The sequence below is a fragment of the Eurosta solidaginis genome, chromosome 3, assembly GCF_040869045.1.
Source record: "Eurosta solidaginis isolate ZX-2024a chromosome 3, ASM4086904v1, whole genome shotgun sequence".
In the NCBI taxonomy this organism is placed as follows: Eukaryota; Metazoa; Arthropoda; class Insecta; order Diptera; family Tephritidae; genus Eurosta; species Eurosta solidaginis.
Window position 1 is genome coordinate 255,018,390 of NC_090321.1, and position 22,694 is coordinate 255,041,083.

General features: G+C 39.5%; 1 protein-coding gene across 11 annotated transcripts in view; it reads right to left on the minus strand.

Annotated features, from left to right (window-relative positions):
• Positions 1-22,694, minus strand: part of tou (toutatis) — a 252,314-nt gene that overhangs the window by 39,531 nt on the left and 190,089 nt on the right. For 10 of the 11 annotated variants that reach the window (XM_067775992.1, XM_067775989.1, XM_067775995.1 and 7 more), the window contains 6 exons: positions 9,658-10,167; positions 9,349-9,585; positions 7,372-7,880; positions 6,535-7,274; positions 363-1,869; positions 36-308 (listed from right to left, as the gene is read on the minus strand). In XM_067775992.1, the coding sequence (XP_067632093.1) occupies positions 36-308; positions 363-1,869; positions 6,535-7,274; positions 7,372-7,880; positions 9,349-9,585; positions 9,658-9,826 (3,435 nt within the window). In that variant the 5' untranslated portion in view covers positions 9,827-10,167. The remainder of the gene's footprint in view (positions 1-35; positions 309-362; positions 1,870-6,534; positions 7,275-7,371; positions 7,881-9,348; positions 9,586-9,657; positions 10,168-22,694) is intronic. The other variant, XM_067775994.1, reaches the window with a different exon arrangement.

Consider the following 22,694-nt stretch of genomic DNA (forward strand, 5'->3'; position numbering starts at 1 on the left):
GTAGAGATTAGAAAAAAGGTTGTCTACAAACTCACAGAGATCACTTGACCAATATTTTTAAGCTGCACAGCGCTACCGGGGGCATAGTAGACCACTTCACCGCGTATTTGACCAGCTTTTGTGAGACCACGTATGACCGTTTCACGTTTCCAGCCCAAATCTAGCGGAACACGTAATTCAGTGACATTTAAAATATTCGCATCTTCACTCTCAGACTCGGACAATCCACTTTCGGCTGCGACGCTTTCAGAGTCGGTCGAAAGATCAAGTTGTGCATTCGCCTCATTAAGCGCCTGTCGAATTTTTTCCTGTGATTTTAATGTCCAATTAATATACTAACACACAAAACGCACGTTACTTACCAAATCAGCGCCTTGTTGTAGTAACTGTTGTGTAGCCAGCATCGGTTTTATTCCAACCGCGCGTGATTGTGCCAACAACGAAGCTACTGTATTTTTTTTCGGCTTAGATACGCCACGTCCCAAATTACGCGGTCGTCCTTCTTTAAATGGTGTCTGCCCTGAGCGTTCACCACTAGAACCCGCCGAACCACTGCTGCCAGTATTTGCACCATTACCAGCAGCTCCACCGTTTCCCGGCAGTGGCGTACTGCTGCCACCGCTGCCCCCACCAAGCGCTTGCGTTATGGAAGTCAGACTTTGCAAACTATTAGAGCCGCCACTACCAGCTGGCAATGCAACCGTGCCACCACCCATATTCACTGGACTGCTATAATCGCTGCTGCCACCTACCATCGATGCTGATATCGCGCTTGCCGAGCTTTGTTTATCGGCAGGTTTCATTGACAAATTCAATGGCGCATCATAATCTTCAATCATTATGGGATTGGCTGCAGTGCCAATGATTGCATGTGCTGCAGCTGCTGGATTAGCTGGTGTTGATGAGGTCGAGGAAGAGGATGGTTTCATACTAAGATTTACGCCTGCACCGCTACTATTGTCACCCGTTAAATCAAGTAAGTCTTTGTTTTTATTCGATAAGTTGTAAGCGCCATTCGACGTGATTGTGGGTGGCAATTTTATCACTTCTACGCGATCTGTTGATGAGTCACGACTATTACTTGGTGTAGCACTTAATGACGCCGCACCAGCCAATGCATGTGGATCCAAACGTCCAGAGGCGCTCAAAGCTCCTACGCCACCTACACCGCTTAGCCCAGTCAGTGCGCCGAGACCTGGTATACTCATTGGTGCACCCATGCCGCCAAGACCACTGGCACTTAGAGCAGCTGCAGCGGCTGGACCACTTAATTGGCCAAGTGCTGCTGCCGCGGCCGCTGCTGCAGCGGCTGCTTGTGCTGCTGTTGTGGCATTTGCGCCACCAATACCACCAAAACCACTTGCAGCTGCCGCCACATTCAAAGCATGCTGATGCTGTTGTTGCAGTTGCTGGTGCGCTTGCTGCTGCGCCTGCTGTTGCGCTTGTTGTTGTTGTTGCTGCGCTTGCTGCTGTGCCTGTTGCTGCTGCTGTTGCGCTTGTTGTTGTTGTTGCTGCTGTTGGTGTTGTTGCTGTTGTGCGACATTTACAGCTGCCGCCATGGCTGCATATTCCATTTCGAGTCGTGCTCGTTTAGCTGGGCTCAGTCCTGGTATTGCAAGTAGCGAGGAGAGTGCATTTGTTGTAGCATCTAGTTCTTGTTTTTGTAACTGCTGTTGCTGCTGAAGCTGTTGTTGTTGCTGCTGCTGTTGTGCGAGTAGTAGTTGTTGTTGTTGCTGTTGCTCTTCCGATATAGTTTTCTTACGACCACGTGAAGTATTACCGGGTATTTTGGGTCCTACAATGGACGATGTATACTTGATAATCTCCGTATCGGGCGGTAAACGCACACCAAGCAGGGATTGATGATCACTATGTAGCACAGTATTGTTATAAAAGAAATAGCAAATAAAAACAAATTTATTAGCATATTCTAACTTTATTTTATGAACACACATTTACATTCCAGGTGAAAATGAAATTTACACACATAACAAAAAAAAAATTAAACATATGAATAAAAGTTATGGATGAATATTGAATGATGTGAGATAAAGATAATGGAATGATTAAGAAATAAACACATATCTCATTTCATTTTGCACATGCCAAAAATGTTTCAAAATATTATCGCGACACATCTAAAGTTTGTAATTTCAAAGGAGATAATATGCCCAGTCGAGTAAAGTTCGCTGCTCACTACAAAACTTAACGCAGGACTGCATGTTACTTTGCAGACATTTTTCTCGAGATTGGGTATGAGGTCAGAGCCAGACTTTTTTCGAAGTTTTTGAGAAATTAGAGTGACTGGCTGATCAGTATTCGTTGCGAATCCGTTATTTAAAAAATTTGGGTCTTATGACTCCGATATGATCAATATAAAAATGTTTAAGTTAAACGGTTTTATTGAAAACAATACTTACATGAAGTAATAATAATACTAAAAGCTAGAAAATAATTAGGTAGGGCCTAGATACTAGTAATCACACTCCTCATCAATATAGGGCGTTGATCAGACAATTAAATAAAAGCGTTGGACGCGTGACTGTATGTAATATTTATTCCAAATATGAGCCGAATCGGACATCATAGGCCGCTTTCTATTCATGTATGTATTATGTGTTCCAAATATGAGTCAAATCGGACCACAAATACGATTTTTTGAAATATCTCAATCCTTGCGCCACCTAGTGGCGGTTTTTTTCATGGGTCGCTTTCTGTTCATGTATGTATTATGTGTTCCAAATATGGACCAAATCGGAACACAAATACGATTTTTGCATATCTCGATCCTTGCGCCTGGCGGCCATCGTGGTGTGATGGTAGTGTGCTCCGTACACCGTATGCCCAACATCAAAATTTTAGAAATAAGGTTTTTTAATTAGAAGCAAATTTTCGTAAGCGGGGTCGCCCCTCGGCAGTGTTTGGCAAGCGCTCCGGGTGTATTTCTGCCATGAAAAGCTCTCAGTGAAAATCTCATCTGCCTTGCAGATGCCGTTCGGAGTCGGCATAAAGCACGTAGGTCGCGTCCGGCCAATTTGTAGGGAAAATCAAGAGGAGCACGACGCAAATTGGAAGAGAAGCTCGGCCTTAGATCTCTTCGGAGGTTATCGCGCCTTACATTAATTAAAATTTTTTTATCCTTGCGCCACCTAGCGGCGATTTTTTTCATAGGCCGCTTTCTATTCATGTATGTATTATACGATTTTTGCATATCTCGGTCCTCGCGCCACCTAGCGGCGATTTTTTTCATAGGTCGCTTTTTATTCATGTATGTATCATGTGTCTAAATATGAACCAAATCGGACCACAAATACGATTTTTTGAAATATTTCGATCCATGCGCCACCTATCGGAGCTTTTTTTCTTCCACTGCTTCCAAACCGCGGTGTCGACTGAATTACTTTCATGTCCGGAGCGTCCTCATGCACCCTCATGCGCAAAGAGTTATTCTCCGATTGATTTCTTAGCTGGGGATGTACACGCCTTGGAGAAAACTTGGGGTATCCAAGCCACCATTGTCAACGAAGCATCAACACTTCCGCAAATAACATATACCTAAGTATTACATTACGTAGTATGTATTGAAAAAACTTTTGAAAAATAACACCCTACTTATAATTTTCTGAATTTGAATTGTAATTTTCTGAACTTGAAATGAAAATTCTGAACATGAATTGTAATTTTCTGAACTTGAATAGTAATTGTCTGAATTTAAATTGGAATATCTGAACTTGAATTGGAAATTCTGAACTTGAATTGGAAATTCTGAACTTAAATTGTAATTTTCTGAACATGAATTGCAACTTTCTGAACTTGAGTTGTAAATTTCTGAATTTAAACTGGAAAAAGATTAGTTTTTGAATAACCGAACGCCTCCTACGGTAACGAAAATTTTTGTATAGGGTTTGTTTTCATTACGGCATCCCTTCCCGTCGAAGGCACTTTTTCAAAAACCTTTTGCAATTTTTCTCATCCAGTTACAACCACGTCCTTTCTTTCCGGTAACTTGGATTATGCTGATTTGCTTTTCTACTACCTACTACCTTTCTTTAAATTTCTTAACATATTTTCACTTTGCGGTCCAGATTAAATCTAATGCCAATAGTTTCCTATAACAGTTACGTTATGTACTTTAAAAATAAAAGCAATCTTCATAAAGATAAATTATTTGTTGTTACTACTAAACAACCAATTAAGGAATATACATAAATTTTTCAATGTTGATGGTCCTTTACCGGATGTAGGTCTGGTACGTTCTGGTAACAAGCACCATTAATGTACAAGCCCGACCATCTCGGTAACGTATTAATATGACCAGATTGAACTTTCTAGGCCATCCAGCCCCATACCCCCTAGTTCAATGGAACTTGGGGTAGGCAGAGCCTCGGTTGCTAAGGAAACAGGATTCGCCACGGATAGCTGAGGTTGACAATTGGAAGCTATAAATTGCGCTGACAACCATTTGAAAGAGTAGCCCTACACAACCCCTTGAATCATTAAACACCCCTACGATAGGTATACCTACCGCAGGTATATTATAAGCGCCCTAACCCGACGGTTCCTCTTTCGGGTCGCTTTCAAATCGGATTTTGATTCCTATTTCCGTTTCGGGCTCCGTTAGTGAAGGTGAGGGCAGGACTTCATTTCCAATTTGATTTGTTTTAATTTATTCCTATAATTTGGTGGACCTAAAAGTTTCAATCCACTTCGAACGGCATTTGTTTTTATATTAGTCGCCTCTTACGACAGTCATACCTGCCCATTAACCCGCTAAGGTTTACCCAAACATGGGTGTAAGTTTTACAAATAAAGCACAGATTAAAGGTTTAACAATAATATAGGGCCTATACAACAGAGCACACCGGAGACAGGGGCTACATAAATCCATCTTTCGAATAATTTTCGTGCTAATAAAAGGAAAAGCGGAGTTTGTTTTTTTTTGTTTTATAGTGGCTGTGATTTATAGCCGCTATCTTCGATGAGTTTACCACTTATGTATGAATGTTTACATTTATATCTAGACTTTTTGCCAATATACATACATTTTATTCAAGCATGCCACATCAGTTTAAATCAATCTAATTTTAATACCTCTAAATAGCAATCAAATTATGTTGCCTCAATGGAATATGAATGAGTACAACAGTCATTATGGAGACTAAACAATTTCAACTTAGTATGAAAGAACTATACCCAAACATCAAAACCTACAATTAGTAAGCTATTATATGGATATATTTAGTATACATGAATACACTGCAAAATTATTATTGTATAGATATTTATGGATATTGTTCTTTCATTCATAACACTATGCGACAAAATCAACTTTTTTTCTGGGTACTGGACCAAACCAACTTTTTTGAGGAGATTAAGGCTTAAGTATAAAAAGTACTATCTCCGTTTTTCGAATTTAGCCTTCAAAAAATAGATATCGACTTTCGAAGTTCCACATTTCGAAATTTTATACTTTTGTTAACGCTTTCAGCAAATTAAAAAAGCAGAAATGTGGTCGTGGTCCGCTCTTTTCCCTTATTTGAAGGGTTGAATTCTTTTTTTGAGAAATTTATTATAACAGCTGTTATACGAGGTGAAGAGCCAGATATTCACATGATAGTGGCTACTACTTTCATGTCTGCACATACTCTGCACTGGAATTGCTCGTACTGTAATTTTTCAAAAAAAGAATTCAGCCATTTAAATAAAAGGAAAAGGCGGACAACGACCACATTTTTACTTTTTTAATTTGTTGAACGCGTCAACAAAAAAAATAAAATTTCGAAATGTTGAATTTCGAACTTCGAAAGCCGATATCTATTTTTTGGAGGCTGACTTCGAAAAACCGAGATAGTACTTTGTCTACATAAGCCTCAATCTCTACAAAAAAAGTGGGTTTGGTCCAATACCCAGACGGCTGTTGCACAGTGTAATTGTTATCATTCCGTTCCTAGGCTGTGTAGTGTTATGATACAAAAAGAATGATATGTATGAATGAATTCATGTATAAATACAACAACAATATCGAAGGATTTATTAACATAAAGGAGGATCTTACTTTCCTTCCAGTGCAGCACTACATAAGCCAAAGTATATTTTTTATGAATGTACAAAAGTGATAATTTCATTGGGTTGGTGTATGAGAAAATGTACCAAATATGGAGAATAAAAAAAATGCAGAAAAGAAATTATAAAACAAAAAATGCTACGAAAAAAATTGCAAATACTAAAAAACTATGCAGTGTTGCGCAATACAATAACATAACAAAAACAGAAAATAAAGTCCAGATGTGTCCGTTTTCGAAATAGCTTGCTTTCTATTAAATTTAAATAGCCTTGTGTTGCCATTTTTTCGGCGAAATAGTCTGTAATTCTTTTTCTTATTCGTGTTTGCATTGCTTAGAACAACACTGTATATATGCATACATATGCAATTATGTATAAAAACACCCGCACCACACTTTTTTCACACCATTCAAATGATCCAAAAAGTGACAGCAATAAAATGCATATAAAAAAATATATTCATACACTAACCTCAATATACCAGTTGGCATATAATCCTTGCCACCTTTACCACTTCCTGCCACTGCTGCTGAAGCTGCTGCAGCTGCAGCGGCCGCAGCTGCTGGATTAGATGCAGCAAATGCATTCATTGCCGCTTGCATACTTTGCTGTGGACTCATGCCAAGCGCACCAAATTGCGACAACGAACTAAGCGCATTCAATGAAGCATTATTCTTGTCACGTTCTGCCTTACTGCTCGAAGCTGAACTGTTGCTGGTTCCACTACTGCTAGCACCACCACCACCTCCACCCAGATTGCTGCCAGCACTACTCATACCGCTGCTACCACCCAATGAACCGTGCGGTGACATTAACGCATTAATGTGATGCGCTGTTGAATTGTTACCACCCAGTGCGCTTAAATGGTGCATTGCTGCATTGCTGACATTACTCATCAACGTAGAATTCTTATTGGAACTATTGCTATTGTTAGCGCTGCTAAGTGAAGGAGAGGCAGCACTAGACATACCTACGCCACTACTGCCACCACTTCCGCTGTTGCCACCGCCGCTATTGCTTTGGTGTGATTGAGAATGATGATGTGATGAAGATTTCTTCGATGATGAAGAACTCGAAGAGCCACTAGACGCTGCAGCAGCTGCTTGCATAGCCATTAGTTCCTTATGCAATTGCACCGGATCGTATGCTGAGCCTGGTGGGGGCGGTAGCACTGGACTCACCGATGGTTTGCTGTAGCTTGTTGAACTCGACTAATGTGTAAGCAAATAAAATTAATAGTTAACATTAGTAATGATATGCATAATAATATTACAAATATATTAACTACACATCAACACACAAACTCACTTTGTACGACGAACTACTGCCGCCGCTACTGCCACCAACACCTGTGGTATTGCCTGTATTACTGCTGCCGCCACCACCCAGACCCAACGAGGCAGGATTAAGTGAAGCGCCAGCACCCAACAAACTGTGCATGTTGGCCAAAGCGGCGGCTGGATTAGCGCTTACAGCTGCTGCCGCCGCAGCAGCAGCTAAATTTTGTTGTTGTTGCTGCTGTTGTTGTTGTTGCTGCTGCTGCTGTTGCTGACGTTTCTCTTTGCGGGATTTACTAGATTTACTGCTTGACGATGAACTACTACCACTACCAACATTATTACCACCACTACCAGCACCATGTCCGCCGACACTACCGCCAGCGGAAGTTGTACCGCCTGCACCAGTAGCACCACCAAGTCCCAACGCGGCAGGACCAAACGCAGCCATTACATCGGGATGTGCAAACGGTGAAAGGCCAGAAGCTTGAAGGCGGCTAAAGTAGTCTTGAGCTGCCAGTTGGGCCATGGACCACCAACCTATTGTAGGATTATAATTATTACAGATTTATGTTTAAGTTTATAGAGGTAAATATCAAAGAAAAATCTTAATATATAAAAACACGTGTCACACAATTGAGCCCACTGGATTCCTAAACTACTGAACCGATTTTGAATTTATTTTGCACCCTGTGTGTATTTTGATCTAACTTGAAATATTGGATAGGTGACTGGGTGACTAGGGTCTCGAGATATAGGCCAAAACGTGGGCCAGTGAATGCCTAGACAGTGTTTATACAATATGGATATCAAATGAAAGCTGTTGATGAGTGCTTTAGTACAGAGTAATATATTATCCAGAGACGGGCTGGGAATGGGATTAGGACTAGGACTGGGACTCGGAGTGGGACTGGGACTGGAATAAAATACATACCACCTTCTGGGACAGGCAATAAGGGATGCAGAAGAATGAGAAGAAATTGAGAGAATAGAAAAGAGAGAAGGAGATTGAGAAAGAGATAGAATGAGACGAAGATGGAGATAGAAGAAGCGAAAAAGACGGAGGGAGGAGCGAATAAAAGGATTAGGAAAAAGTGAAAAAAAAGGGGGGGGGGGGGGAGGGCAGAGTCAGACGGAAAAAGCTTATTAAAATGTATGCAGATTGGCCAAATTTAGGGCAGGACAACGTCTACCGGGTCTTCTAGTATTAATATAGATCTTTCACAGTTGATTTTCCCCAAGAGATTGGAAATGTTTAAACGTCGAATATCTACCCTATTGGTTGATGTTGTTTTGTATGCTTAGCTCCCACTCTAGATATATAACTGAATATGTTTTACTTAGATGAGATGGGGAGCTAGCATTTATTCTAGGAGCGTTTTCTTCAAACGGCATTTGTGGTAAATTCAAATACGTTTGCTGTTTCAACTGCAATTGCTACCGCCATCTTTAAGAGCTGAACGCCATACAATGGTGGTTCAATGTAGCGTACACCGCCGCTGGTACTTGCCTCTGGTTTTCAGCTGGAGACTCTCTACGTTTCGGACGATAATACCCGGGTTTAGAGATGTGACGGATCAAACCATGATATTTGCACCTGTTATGAAGTTCAGTGTTTTTTTTTTTTTTTTTTAATAGAATATGTTAGTTCTCTAAGGCCTTTTACATAAAACTGTTTTAATTGTAGCACTTAGGGGCTTTTTGCTGTTAGAGATATTATTCAAAACTTATCTGAGGTATGGCGTTTTTGGTATAGCAGATATATGCTACTATTCCACTACGATATACTACAATTCCCCTTTGGGAACCATCGAACTAACTGTTAATTTATCATGAAGTTATGTTCTGATAATATATTTAATGAATAAATGCAGCTTTTCAAAGCACTAATAACGTTCTTATGACCACAGAAGTTTAACTATAATATAAAACAAAAAACGACCTAAACCAGATAAAGGCATATGTATAACCAACACCACTTCTACAACGATCGTACACTCTAACTCACTTGCTGGATGCAGACCAGCCAAACTGGCTGCTTGTGATGCCGCCACCGCCATTGTATTTTGATGATGATGTGATGCGGCAGCTGCTGCAGCTGCTGCTATAGAATATCGATCATTTGCCGCACTTGCTGGATTTTGTAATAAACCCAAACCGGCTGCTGCGGCGGCATTAAATTGTGAATTGAATAGCGGATTGGAAGCGGCTGCTGCTGCACTTGCTGGATCGCGTCCCCAGTAAGCTGAAATTTAACAAGACGTAAACAAAAAGTGGTACAACTTCAGCATTTAAAAAGAAATCAGTAAATACTTACCAAATAGAGAGGCTGCATCCAACAATGCGGAGGGATCATGCACACCGGCTCCACCGCCCCCACTGGCGCTAGAGCCGGCCTTACCACCGCCGCTACCACCCATACCGACGCCGACACCCGATTTACCATCGCTACCGTCGCCACCGGCATTTTTGTCCATGTTTTTCATCAAACTGGATGGATGATTGCTGTGGGGTTTCTTTTTATTGTTGCGTTTAATTTTGAAGGCTTTTCTTTTGCCGTTTGCTCAAGGGAAATTATGTTTGTTCCTTTGTTGAACTCCACTTTCTTGCGAGTTGTCCAAAAATACCACAGATAAATAATTCCAATTGTTTCCTTGTTTAATTGCAAAATGTGTTCCAGTATTTCATTTCACAATACATTTTCAATTTTTGTGCGTTTCATTCTTTTGCTTATTTGCGTATCCTACATTTTATCTATTTTCTTTATTGGATTTTTCGTTATTGTTCACTTTTACTGCAACTTAATCCATTATTTTTGTTGTTGCAGCTGCAAAGAAACAAAAGCAAAATTGCAATTATAACAGAGTTCTTGTATTTACATAGGTAATAACATATTTATAACGAGGTCTTGTATTACATAGAGCAAGTTGACATCTTTTCAATGTTCCTGACCGTCACAGCCAAGGCGAATTCATTACAGGTGGAGTTATCCCATCAGCTGATTGCTTCTTCTTGATAATTTTCCATACAGCGCCTTGTACTACAACATGTCAGTTAATCGAAATCAATGAAAATTTTCTTTTGTCTTGACATTCTTCCGCACGGCGAATTGGTTGAATTCGCTTTGCCACCACCTAGTATAGATTCGCCTTGGTCACAGCAGAGTGGATAAATGAAACACAATGCGCCAATTCAGTACCAGGCAAGGCGAATTCAGTAGAGGTGGTGTTATCCCAACAGCTGACTGCTTCTTCTTGATAATTTTCCATACAACGCCTTCATCAATGATTCTCCTCAAGGCGAATCTATACCAGGTGGTGGCAAAGCGAATTCAATCAATTCGCCGTGCAGATGAATGTCAAGTCAAAAGAAAATTTTCATAGATTTCGATTAACTGACATTTTGTTGTACAAGGCTTTGTATGGAAAATTATCAAGAAGACGCAATCAGCTGACGGGATAACACCACCTGTAATGAATTCGCCTTGGATTCTCCTTGAGTGAAACATGAGACCAAGGCGAATATATACGAGGTTATGGCGAAGCGAATTCAATAAATACGCCGTGCAGAAGAATGTGAAAGAAAATGTTCACTGATTCGATTAACTGAGATATTGTTGTACAAGGCGTTGTAAAGAAAATTATCAAGAAGAAGCAATCAGATGTTGGGATAATACCACCTCTACTGAATTCGCCTTGCCTGGTACTGAATTGGCGCATTGTGTTTCATTTATCTACGTTGCGTAAGTTTAAGTTCTTTGAGAACAAAGTGCTTTTTATGTGCTATTTAGGGCCACAAAAGATAATTTAGGTTTTCATTTAGTTTTCGAGATATTCGCAAAAAAGTGTTTACGTCAAGCTACGAATATCTCGAAAACTAAATGAAAACCTAAATTATCTTTTGTGGCCCTAAATAGCACCTAAAAAGCACTTAACTCTCAAACAACTTAAACTTATTTTTGAGCACTTGGGTCTGCTAGCTTTACGCACGTTAAAAACACCTGGTAGTAAATCCGCCGTGCAAGAGACGGAGCGAAGAGGATAAATGAGGGAAGGGTAACGTGAAATAGGGTATCAAAAGACGCATTTCGTCCCCCGAATCCTAAAGGGGAATTTAAAAATGTATTTCTGTTGACAACTATACGTATAGAAATATGTATAATAATTATATAAGTCGCTACCAGAATTTTTAGACAAAAAGATTAACGTAACTTTGTGTTCTCCAAGAGAATATAGTAAAAATTTTGCTAAAAGCCAATTTCTTTGAAGAATTTGTGCGAAACATGAAGCAATCAAAATTTATCACTTTTGCAATACACGTAAATAGTGGCAAATAGAGCTACCATAAAAGTGAGGTTAAATTGTTGATATCACCTTTATTATTGCATTATGAGTATTACCCATGATTCAATTACAAGAGGTTTCGGATGCAGCATTTTTGAAAATTTGACACTCCGCACTCGTGGTCGTTTTTTAGAAGGAAGGGAAAAACGGGAAGAATTTAATCCCTTTATTAACAAGTAAGGAAGGTTAAGTTCGGGTGTAACCGAACATTACATACTCAGTTGAGAGCTATGGTGACGACATAAGGGAAAATAACCATGTAGGAAAATGAACCGAGGGTAATCCTGGAATGTGTTTGTATGACATGTGTATCAAATGAAAGGTATTAAAGAGTATTTTATGAGGGAGTGGGCCATAGTTCTATAGGTGGACGCCATTTAGGGATATCGCCATAAAGGTGGATCTGGGTTGACTCTAGAATTTGTTTGTACGATATGGGTATCAAATTAAAGGTATTAATGAGGGTTTTAAAAGGGTGTGGTGGTAGTTGTATAGGTGGTCGCCTTTTCGAGATATCGGCATAAAGGTGGACCAGGGGTGACTCTAGAATGCGTTTGTACAATATGGGTATCAAACGAAAGGTGTTAATGAGTATTTTAAAGGGGCGTAGGGCTTAGCTCTATAGGTTAACGCCTTTTCGAGATATCGCTATAAAGGTGGACCAGGGGTGACTCTAGAATGTGTTTGTACGATATGGGTATCAAATTAAAGGTGTTAATGAGTATTTTAAAAGGGCGTGGGGCTTAGCTCTTTAGGTTAACGCCTTTTCGAGATATCGCCATAAAGGTGGACCAGGGGTGACTCTAGAATGTGTTTGTACGATTTAGTAAAGATATATCGATTTTTGCTCAGGTTATCGTGTTAACGGCCGAGCGGAAGGACAGACGGTCGACTGTGTATAAAAACTGAGCGTGGCTTCAACCGATTTCGTAATGAATTATCGCACTTTTTCGGTTTTTCGAAATTTTCGAAATCGAAAAAGTGGGCGTGGTTATAGTCCGATATTGTTCATTTTAAATAGCGATCTGAGATGAGCGCTCAGGAACCTACATACCAAATTTCATCAAGATACCTCAAAATTTACTCAAGTTATCGTGTTAACGGACAGACGGACGGACGGACTGACATGGCTGAATCAAATTTTTTTTCGATCCTGATGATTTTGATATATGGAAGTCTATATCTATCTCGATTCCTTTATACCTGTACAACCAACCGTTATCCAATCAAAGTTAATATACTCTGTGAGCTCTGCTCAACTGAGTATAAAAAGGTATGTATTTAATCTACAAAAACATTTGCATAAAATTTCGTCAAATTATATTAAAATAACAAATGAATTCTGATAAATCAATGAAATAAAGGCATCATAATTAATATCGTTCGTTTATTTTATTTGAACTTAAATGTATAGTTTTCGTGTAAAATAAGACGAGCAGGGGACCGTTCCACAAAAGAAAGAAAGAATTGCCAGAACAAATTTACTTGCATCGCAAGACTTGTTTTTTTTTGTTTTTTTTTTTTTTTGTGAAACGTGTCTCACGACTCCAAGAAATCAGAAATGAAAAGATTGGTTAGAGTTCCCGCCGCTTCATTTAAAATGGGGTAAATAATAGACGGTCTTTGCACGATATAAATACGCAGTGGTAGCAGGGGTTTTTCCATTATTCCTGCAGAAATATTTATAAATTTCAAGGGTAAGGAGAAGAGCAAAAGTCGTTTTCATAAGTAATGCAGGCAAAAAGTACCACTACTTAGATAAGTCTTTCGTAAAAATTAGTTTAACATTTTGTGTTCGAAAACAATTATGAAGGTTATAAACTTCGGGTTCGGATCAATCAAACTGTAGCGAAAAAATTCAGGCAGGTTTCCTACACGACGAACAAGTGGACAAATACCGCCATATATTACCCTCTGTCAGAAATTCACTGCCCACAACAGTGATAAAGAAAGATTCAGAGAGAAAAGAAAAAAATCAGTGAGAAGATGCTGTTCGTGGCAGCCCCGCTCACATAGGGATTGCACAGAAAGTCAAGTCCTCTCTGCTTAACAAAGCTAAGGAGACAAAGTGATTCATACATACAAAAACAGATCATATGTGTGGTAGAACACATATTTATCGAATGGGATGCCATTACGAAAATAATATACCATCCTCATTGAGACACACACTTCTTGAAGCCAAATACTTGATTACTCGGGGGCGGTCGTCTTAGATGAAAGAGACTACAAGTGGCCAGCAGACCTCCTGACAGACGTACTGACAGTAACCCTTTCAGACAAGATCAGCTGTAATCCATCATCAATTGAGGAAGACCAGAATTCAGGAATTTCGTATTTCCTCGTTCCGTTTTACTAGGGTTAACAGAAGTACCTCTTCGTAATGCCACGCAAGGTACCCAGAAACTTACCCCTAAAAATGACTGCCAAGACATCAGGGAATGCCAAACCTTGGCAGCTTCTACATTTAAAGTTCTGTAGCATTTCGCTCAAGTCCTTTATTCAGAGCAGAGCAAAAGTATCTTTCTTAAGAGTTAAAAGCGATTACAAGAAGAGATTTTAAGTTATTGGTAAACGAAATTTGATAGTATTCCAAAACATGTAAGCATAATCCAATTTCGGGTAGTACTATGAAAATAAGGCCATAAGCCACAGAGCATAATCTCATAATTCATTATATGCAATGCAGAAATAGCCGCTGCACATATAGACGGTATCTGCGAAAGAAATACACGGCTAAATTTAACACAATTATAAAAAAAAAGCTTTTAAATTGTTACAAGAGATTTTGCGCACATTTACTATTTTTTTAAATGAATGTTAACAAAAGAAAGTAAGAAAAACAAAAAAGTGTACCCAATCAACAATTTTTCTCTGAAAACTAAAATTTTCAATGCTATTTCAAAATTTTCTACAATATTCTCAAAGGATTTTAAAAAGAAGTAACACTTCAAATTTTTAGGAGCAATGTGGGAGTTTGGATTGTTAATAGTACAGGGTGACATAGCGCTACATGGGTAACCTTGTATAATTAAACCACGAGTATTACCAAAGTATTTACTAAACTCAAATTTTTATACAAAAATGTTTGTGATAATGTCCTTTTTTACGTGGAATTATTTCTCTCTCACTGCAGTGCCACAATCCCAAGTAAAAAACAAACTAGGGGTTATATCACTGCAGTAGAAGTGACGTAATTCCAAGTAAAAAACTTGGGTTATACCACTTGGGGTTAGGTCATGTCTCCAGCTTTTTACATATTATAAGAGCCTGTAAATGCTAGCGGGCGCTAAACTCTAAACTTAAAACAGTCTAGACTGTTAAGCTCCAATTAAAAAGAAGAAATTAGTTTTCATCAAAGTTTTAAACTTTAATGATTAATCCAATAAACCATCCTTCATTTCATGCAACTTTAAGCTCAACACAAGGTCAAGTTCGTTGTATTTTGCTCACAAATCCATGTACATACATATGTATGTTCAAGTATATTTGAAGTACATAATATGTAAATCTGTTTATATACATACATACCAGCTCACGCATTCGCATATATGTATGTATGTGTACATACGTATTCGTTAAATGGTTAGGTGGGGATAGGTCAGGGTTGGTTTTATGCATTTATATACGTACATATCTACGCACACTCATTCATAGGTATACATATGCACCCCAACACCTTATATGGTAAATGGATATATGTAAGTAATACAACTTCATATCTGCTTTCGAAAAAACAACGGGGATGAGTTGTCTTTATTACTTTTTCTTTCTTTGGGGCAACCGTGGCATATAGGTTGTATGTTGGACTTCCAAAAACCCGGCCAGCATCGGTAGTCTAGAAGTACTTTGGTGAAAAGCATGGACAAGAAACCGAAGCCACAGACGGAACGCTCCCAAAACCCGTATTTAAATCCGGATGACTGTTATTTGCAATAGCATTACAGCAAAACCTTCTGGCAGCTATTTCTTTTGTGAATGACATTCGCTTAGCCGAGAATTTCGATATTATACCTTGAAAAACCACATTAAGCTTTAAGTTCGATTATTCCTGCAATGGATTCTCTATAAAGTTCTTTCGGTATTTTCTTCATGCACAACCCAGACAAGGAACTACTAATGCTCCTCGTCCTGACAAAAGCTTTAGGGTATACACCATGGTCGGCATATCACCGCAAAAGTTTATAGCGGTCACAGCTGTAAACAGGCTTATTGAATCGAAAAAAGTCCACCCTCCGACTAGGTAATAGATATATACTTAATATGTTTGATACTGTTCCACTTTATTTTCTTTAAGTGCCAAAAGGCATCTGCTCAGCGAAGAAAATATTACTAAAAGTTTTTTCGACGTAGTGGAATATTCTCAAGGAAGCTCAATATAAATAAAAGCCTACGCTTACCAGACCATTGTAGTGTTTTTTAAGCTGACCTTATAGCTATCTGAGAAGCTGCTCTCCTTCTAATCAACCTGCCGGTGAATAACTCTGTGTCCATCTTTTTCGACAGCCAAGCTGCCATAAAATCCCTACAATGTAGCGATACGGTGTATCTAGTGGCGTTAAGGTGCAGGGAAGCTCTAAACAAGCTAGCTGATAAGTGCAACCTGAGCATAATATGGGTCCCAGGCAACAATTGCATCTAGCGAAACTGCGCTGCTGATGAGCTAGAAAGGGAAGACACCAGCTTTCAAACAATCACCTCTGCTGGCTGAGTGAATGCCCCTCTTGCATGCACTGGCTGCGATCTCAGTTCACGGAACAAGCTAACGCGAAATGGGCCATAAAGCCAACATCTAGGATGACCAGGCAAATCTGGCCAAAATTGGACGAAAAGAGATCGCAATCGGTCATACTTCTGAGTCGCCTCTCTATTAGCCCATTAGTGGATATTCTAAAAGGTCGCTTATGGGTCTTATGGGCGCCCATATGGGCCTGCAAACAAATTATTTCTGTCGTAGCTGCAGGGACGAGGAAGATATAGAAAACGTAGGACATTATCTATGCCATCGTCCTGCCCTGTCGAAGACTAGGTACCGATGTCTCCACAGGCACTACTTTGGGTGCATGGCGGGGCTAGAATCCGCAATTATAAACGAAATTCTGCGCTACATTAGGCAAATGCACTGGTTTAGGTTCCTGGGTATATGAACGACATTCACAACAAGGAAACAAGGGCTCTTTCGAGGTATTACAATGACCTAAGTGAGCCTCAGCTTGGGAAGCAGAGGCCACTTTAACTTAACCTAACCATTTTCGACGAACAAATTGAGAAACCCCATTAAGAACCATGATTTTTGTTATAAAATAAGTTTTCATTTTAGAAAATATGTACTAGAAGCTTTCTAGGACCTACATGTCTGTCTTCTTCTTCTTGAATCGATAATGAGATTTCCAAGGTTAGGTTAGGTTAGGTTCAAGTGGCTGCCCTCCGCATCGGAGCGGCAGACCTAGGCCTTTATGGGCTCATTGTGAAACCACACGGATTTGTTCCTACTCTCCTAATCAAACTATTTCCCTGAGTTTATGAAGCTAACTAAGTGTCGTGTATTGACCTCGGCTATATCAAGCCTTAGTTCAGAACCCGTTGATAATGCAAATTGATGTTAACAAAAAATTTCGCTAGTTTTATGGCGCATATACTGAGATAATTAAGAAATCTTTTCAAAAGCGATTCGTTCGAATTCTCTACAACATCCCTAGAAAGTTATATACCGCCTAACTCTGTGTACCAAATCAGCATGAGGGTAACTTGCTAGGAGCCACATTACAACTGCGTAACGTAATGTCCCATAAGCTCAGAATCTCACGGAACTTTGGAGTGTCCCTTGGGGACAGGACCCACTGCGAAGCAGGGAATCCCTATAATGACCCTGACTCAGAGATCTGGTTCACAGATGGATCGAAACTCGATGACGGAAGAACGGGAGCTGGCATCTATGCGCCGAACTTCATCGATACCAATGGGATGCTGCTCCACCGTATTCCAGGCAGAATAGAAGTCTGTGAACTGGAGGATGAAACGCCGTTTCACATTCTCTGCGAATGCGTCGCTCTAGCAAGGCAGAGACTCTCGCATCTTGGTGTTGTGTCTCTTAATCCCGATGTGAGTAAAAAGCCTGAAGAGGTACTTAGATATATCAAAAGCCTCCAAATACAGAATTGGGCTGAAAGGTCATGCACAATAGATCCGAACAAAGGTCGCAGTGCTTCCAGGCTTAATAATAATAATAACAACTTGCTTGTTGTTTCCCCCGAAGGCTTTGGGGAGTGTTATCTATGTGATGGTCCTTTGTCGGATACAGATCCGGTACGCTGCGGTAACGCAGCACCATTAAGGTGCTAGCCCGACCATCTCGGGAACGATTTGTATGGCCACATTAAACCTTCAGACCATCCCTCCCTCCCCACGACCAAGTTCCATGAGGAGCTTGGGGTCGCCAGAGCCTCGTCTGTTAGTGAAACAGGATTCGCCGCGGATAGCTGAGGTTGACAATTGGGTTTGGAGAAGCTATATATAGCGTTGGCAACCTGAAAGGGTTGCGCTGCACAGCCCCTTGAATCTGGTATTTTAGTCGCCTCTTACGACAGGCATACCTACCGCGGGTATATTCTGACCCCCCTAACCTGCTGTGGTATAATAACTTGCTAGAGAGCTATGATGTTCCATGTTTTTCATTTTCGTTGTAAATATACGAGATATATATAACAATCACTGTAATTTGCCTTCGAGAGCGGTCAGAGATTCGAATGTACAGAAGTAGAAAATAGGTAGACGTAGTTTTTCTGAATAACGGCCTAGTGCATTGCAAAGATGAAGTTTGATAAATAAAAAAATCCAGTTATTTTTCAATGCTGCATAATTTATGTATACATCAATATGTATCTGGGAAAGACGACCTTGGTATCAAAAACAAGTAAGAAAGGCTAAGTTCGGGTGTAACGAACATTACATACTCAGCTCTCAGGCTTTGGAGATAAAATAAGGGAAAACCATCGTGTAGGAAAATGAACCTAGGGTAACGCTGGAATGTGTTTGTATGACATGGGTATCAAAAGGAAGGTATCAAAGAGTATTTTAAAAGGGAGTGGGCCTTAGTTCTATATGTGGACGCCTTTTCAAGATATCGCCAGAAGGGGAACCAGGGGTGACTCTAGAATACGTTTGCACGATATTGGTATAAAATTAAAGGTATTAATGAGGGTTTTAAAAGGGAGTGGCACTTAGTTGCATATGTGAAGGCGTTTTCGAGATATCGACCAAAATTGGGACCAGGCTGATCCAGAACATCATCTGTCGGGTACCGCTAGTTTATTTATATATGCAATACCACGAACAGTATTCCTGCCAAGATTCCAAGGGCTTCTGATTTCGCCCTGCAGAACTTTTTCATTTTCTTCTACTTATAATGGTAGGTGTCACTCCCATTTTACAAAGTTCCTTCTAAAGTTATATTTTGCGTCAATAAACCAATCCAATTACCATGTTTCATCCCTTTTTTCGTATTTGATATAGAATTATGGCATTTTTTTATTTTTCGTAATTTTGGATATCGAAAAAGTGGGAGTGGTGATAGTCGGATTTCGGCCATTTTTTTGACCAAGATAAAGTGAGTTCAGATAAGTACGTAAACTAAGTTTAGTAAAGATATATTGATTTTTGCTCAAGTTATCATGTTAACGGCCGAGCGGAAGGACAGACGGTCGACTGTGTATAAAAACTGGGCGTGGCTTCAACCGATCTCGCCCAGTTTCACAGAAAAGAGTTATCGTCATAGAATCTATGCCCCTACCAAATTTCACAAGGATTGATAAATTTTTGTTCGACTTAAGGCATTAAAAATATCCTAGACAAATTAAATTAAAAAGGGCGGAACCACACCCATTTTGAAATTTTCCTTTATTTTTGTATTTTGTTGCACCATATCAATACTGGAGTTGAATGTTGACATAATTTACTTATATACTGTAAAGATATTCAATTTTTTTGTTAAAATTTGACTTTTAAAAATTTTTTTTTAAAGTGGGCGTGTTCGTCAACCGAATTTGCTAATTTTTATTTAGCACACATACAGTAATAGTAGTAACGTTCCTGCCGAATTTCATCATGATATCTTCAACGACTGCCAAATTACAGCTTGCAAAAAATTTAAATTACATTCTTTTAAAAGTGGTCGGTGCGACGCCCATTGTCCAAAATTTTCTGTTCTGCGTCATAAGGTCAACCCACCTACCAAGTTTCATCGCTTTATCCGTCTTTGGTAATGAATTATCGCACTTTTTCGGTTTTTCGAAATTTTCGATATCGAAAAGTGGGCGTGGTTAAAGTTCGATATCGTTCATTTTAAATAGCAATCTGAGATGAGTGCCCAGGAACCTACATACTAAATTTCATCAAGATACCTCAAAATTTATTCAAGTTATCGTGTTAACGGACAGACGGAGGGATGGACGGACGGACAGATGGCTCAATCGAATTTTTTTTCGATACTGATGATTTTGATATATGGAAGTCTATATCTATCTCGATTCCTTTATACCTGTACAACCAGCCGTTATCCAATCGAAGTTTATATAATCTGTGTGCAAAGCACGCTGAGTATAAAAATCAGACAAAGCTATGACCTTGAACTTTACAGAAAACAATTAAGTAAAACGAAAAGGGTATACCTATTCAGGCTACTTTTAAGACTTGAATCTCAAGAAAATGATTGATTACATTTGTACATTCAAATTTTTGTAAATATACTTTTTACTTTAGTACAAAATTTCCTGGAAGATACATATTTATGTACAAGGAAACCCAAACCAGTGGCGCGCATTTAAAGATAAAAACATTTAGCAAAACAAAACCAAAAATTTTAACGACTAACTATCTAAAAATAGAAAGTATATACATAAAAGTAAAAATAAAATGTTAAAAAATAAAAGGAAATAAACAAAACGAATAAAAAATACCAACACATAAAAAGGATGAAAAATAAAATTCAATGAAAGCAATTAGTGATAAATGAAAAGTCGCACTCAAAACAAAAAATACATATCCATACCTACATAAATGAAAAGAAGGAGTATTCAAAGTGTAAATGGAGAAACATACTTAGAGGCGAGTAAAGTGGCAGAACGAGTGAAGTTCGTAATGACAGCGCACCACATTGAGTGAACTAACGAACTAAGAGAGCAAAGCATTTGGAGCGAGTTGTGGCCAAATTGGCGGTGTCATTCATGAAATTGTCCAGTCCAGCTTTGGTGATATCTGAATTTGGTAATGGAACTTTTTTTAAATCCTTTTAATGACTGTTTGCACAAGCGCACCACTAAGTTCTTTAGTGAGAGTGCGAAAACGAACATAGAAAATAAAACAAAATTAGACAAAATGAAATGAAAATCAAATTTAAAGCAAACTTTAGGATGTCTCGCTGTGGCTGTTCCTGTAGCAGCACTCCACACCCTGTCTAACCGGCATGTTGGGCTAGGTTAAGTTTAGTGGTCGCTAACGTGGTAGGATAACTCGCTTTGACTACATGGGAGTTCTTTTTGATACCACATTGAGTAACGGTTACGTATAAATTATTTAGAGAATCGTTGCATAAGCCGATGTAGTTTCGAATATTATTAAGCTCAATCCTGTATAAATCTGTCCGAGGGTCGAGTGAGCCGTTATCAAAATACATTCGCCTCGCCATCTTCCCATTGCATTGAGACGTGGCAGATGGACTCCTTTTGCACACTTGGCCATCAGAGCCCAAATCTCAATGATATCGACAAACCATGTGCCATCTTGCGGCCATAAGAATCTTTCTACCGTGACCAGTGTTTGCTTATAGCGGACTGGAGATCAATCTGGACAAGAGCAGATTACAGGTAGTCAGTTGAACTCCGAATTCGCTGCAGCCCGCTTTTCCGGGAGCAAACGCACGCATTCGGGCCGAAATATTTGCGTGACAGTTTCATAAGATACTGCTATGTCACGGAACCCACATGATTTTAGTGTTAAAATTATTCCGGGCAATTGCATGCAAGGTCAGACACTTCCTATTGCTATGGAGTACAGCTAACATAGTATGTCTAAAGAGACAAGACTTGACAATCATAATGGGCGTACTAATAATACACTGCCTTCTGGCCTTAAATGCTGTTATATATGTAAATAATGCCAGATGCTAGTCAGATATCCTATGCCAGTGTTGGATATAAACTATAGAACCCCCTTTCATAAAAAAAAAAAAATTGCAAGTTTGGGAGCTATTAACTCTGAGCATGGATATCTCAGTTGTCACGGAAGGATGTAAAATGGTTTTGTAGAGGGAGCTGTATTTTTAGCAATACTGGCGGTCACATCCAAATACATACATATATGGGTCTATCGGACTCAGCGAATGTTTTTCCGTACGATAGCTCACCTATCCAAGTAACAGGTAAAACATTACTGGAAGCAAATAGTACTGCCATCTTCATCTGATGGCCTCTCAGATCAGCGACGATAACATCAAGTCTAGTGGGCGAGTCGCAACAGCGTATCTCTAATTTGAGTGCCGGAGCTTCGTAAAAGATATGAAAACGATATGACGGCTGGAGTCGGCTTTGATGTCGCAGAAGTGACGGAAGCACTCTCACTCATCAAGGGTCGCATCTCTCAGCTCTCAGAGACTCTAAAAGCATGTGATCTTCATATAACGAAAGAAGCCATCCAGGCATTCTTAAGTTGAGCAGAAGGAATATATTCGGATTAGTTGCGGTACCAACCGGGCATTGATATTTAGCCGGCATGAATGGGATTGAAACACAATAATTGATGTTGATGCTGAAATCTTCCGGGGGCGATGGAAACAACAGTGTATAAAGCGAGACCTTCCAGAGAATGTAAGACCGGGGGAGCATATCAAATATATAAACTCAACCGAATTGCATTCCCACCGCAGGTTTTAACCACCCGTCAACCTTCTTACAATGTTTTTTATTAGTTAAGAATCTGGCAACCCAATGAAGCTCGAACGTGTTTGACACAGCTTTCA